The sequence below is a fragment of the Bison bison genome, unplaced genomic scaffold, assembly GCF_000754665.1.
Source record: "Bison bison bison isolate TAMUID 2011002044 unplaced genomic scaffold, Bison_UMD1.0 scf7180017845453, whole genome shotgun sequence".
Lineage (NCBI taxonomy): Eukaryota > Metazoa > Chordata > Mammalia > Artiodactyla > Bovidae > Bison > Bison bison.
The window spans coordinates 32,077-33,842 of record NW_011476026.1 but is presented as its reverse complement, the minus strand read 5'-3'; the positions used below and the strand labels follow the sequence as shown (position 1 = coordinate 33,842).

General features: G+C 65.7%; 1 protein-coding gene across 1 annotated transcript in view; it reads left to right on the top strand.

The window, feature by feature from the left end:
* Positions 1–9: 9 nt before the first annotated feature.
* SLC7A4 (solute carrier family 7, member 4) overlaps positions 10–1,766 on the top strand; it is a 3,696-nt gene continuing 1,939 nt past the window's right edge. The window contains exons 1-2 of the mRNA XM_010834782.1: positions 10–1,011; positions 1,402–1,762. Of these exons, the coding sequence (XP_010833084.1) occupies positions 30–1,011; positions 1,402–1,762 (1,343 nt within the window). The 5' untranslated portion in view covers positions 10–29. The remainder of the gene's footprint in view (positions 1,012–1,401; positions 1,763–1,766) is intronic.

The following is a 1,766-nucleotide window of genomic DNA, read 5'->3' as shown; positions in this document are numbered from 1 at the left end:
GGTCCCCTCTCTGCGCCTCTCTGCCCACGATGGCTCCGGGACGGCCCTGCGCTGCCGGCCTGGCACGCTTCTGCCAGAAGCTGAAGCGGCGGAAGCTGCTGGAGGACAGCAGCATGGCGACGTCGCTGCAGCGCTGCCTGTCCGCGCTGGACTTGACCCTGCTGGGGGTGGGCTCCATGGTGGGCTCCGGCCTCTACGTGCTCACGGGCGTCGTGGCCAAGGAGGTCACGGGCCCTGCCGTGACCGTGTCCTTCGTCGTGGCCGCCGTGGCCTCCCTGATGGCGGCCCTGTGCTATGCGGAGTTCGGGGCCCGTGTGCCCCGCACGGGCTCTGCCTACCTGTTCACCTACGTGTCCATGGGAGAGCTGTGGGCCTTCCTCATCGGCTGGAACCTCGTGCTTGAGTACGTCATTGCCAGTGCCGCCGTGGCCCGCGCCTGGAGCGGCTACCTGGATGCCATGTTCGACCACCGTATCCAGAACTTCACCGAGGCCCACCTGGGTGTCTGGCAGGTGCCCTTCCTGGCCAGAAGTCCAGACTGGCTGGCTGCAGGCATCATCCTTCTGGCCTCTGCCTTCGTCTCTTGCGGGGCCCGCGTCTCTTCCTGGCTCAACCACACCCTGTCGGCCGTCAGCATGATTGTCATCCTCTTCATCGTTGTCCTGGGCTTTATCCTCGCCCGGCCCAGCAACTGGGGCGAGGCGGAGGGCGGCTTTGCACCCTTCGGCTTCTCCGGCGTCATGTCTGGCACAGCGACCTGTTTCTACGCCTTTGTGGGCTTCGACATCATTGCCGCCTCCAGCGAGGAGGCCCGGGACCCGAAGCGCGCTGTGCCCCTGGCCATCGCCCTGTCGCTCGGGCTGGCGGCCACCGCCTACATCCTGGTCTCTGCCGTGCTCACCCTCATGATCCCCTGGCACAGTCTGAACCCTAACTCTGCGCTCGCCGACGCCTTCTACCAACGGGGCTACAGCTGGGCCGGCTACCTCGTGGCAACTGGCTCCATCTGCGGTGAGTGGGGTCCTGCCCTGGTCTCCCGGTGTGGGTTGGCGGGGGGGACCACACATCTCCATCTGGGCTTCAGTTTTACCAGCTGTAGCCCAGGGAGGTGCTAATTATTAGACTCCACCCAGACTTGTGGGCAGGGACCTGCTGGCCCCCTTATATGTGGGATGTCGGCCTGGGCACATGCTTCCCGTTCACAGGGACTCAGCCATCACCAGATTGCCCTCTCCCCAGCCTGCAACCTAGACTGAGGTGTCCCATTCCTAGGCTGGAGGAGCGGTGACTGCCCTGCAGCTTGCAGGCACTCAGGCTCACTCCGAGAACCCCGATAAACTCAGGCGCCTCTGGGATGCCTGCCTGCTGGGCGCGCTGACCAGCCCTCGCCCTCTGCCGCAGCCATGACCACCGTCCAGCTCAGCGGCCTCTTTTGCCTGCCGCGTATCATCTACGCCATGGCCGCCGACGGGCTGTTCTTTGAGATGTTTGCCTACGTACACCCCCGGACGCAGGTGCCTCTGCTGGGCATCCTGGCGTTCGGGGCCCTCACGGCCGTGGTGACGCTGCTGCTGGACCTCGACGCCCTGGTGCAGTTCCTGTCCATCGGCACCCTGCTGGCCTACACCTTCGTGGCCATCAGCGTGCTTGTGCTGCGGTTCCAGACGGCCTCTCAGTCCCGCTCGCCCAGCCTGGCCGGCTCCGGCCCGAAGGCCAAGGAGTACAGCTCCTTCTCTGACCACTTGGAGCTGGTGGGCGCAGGGCAC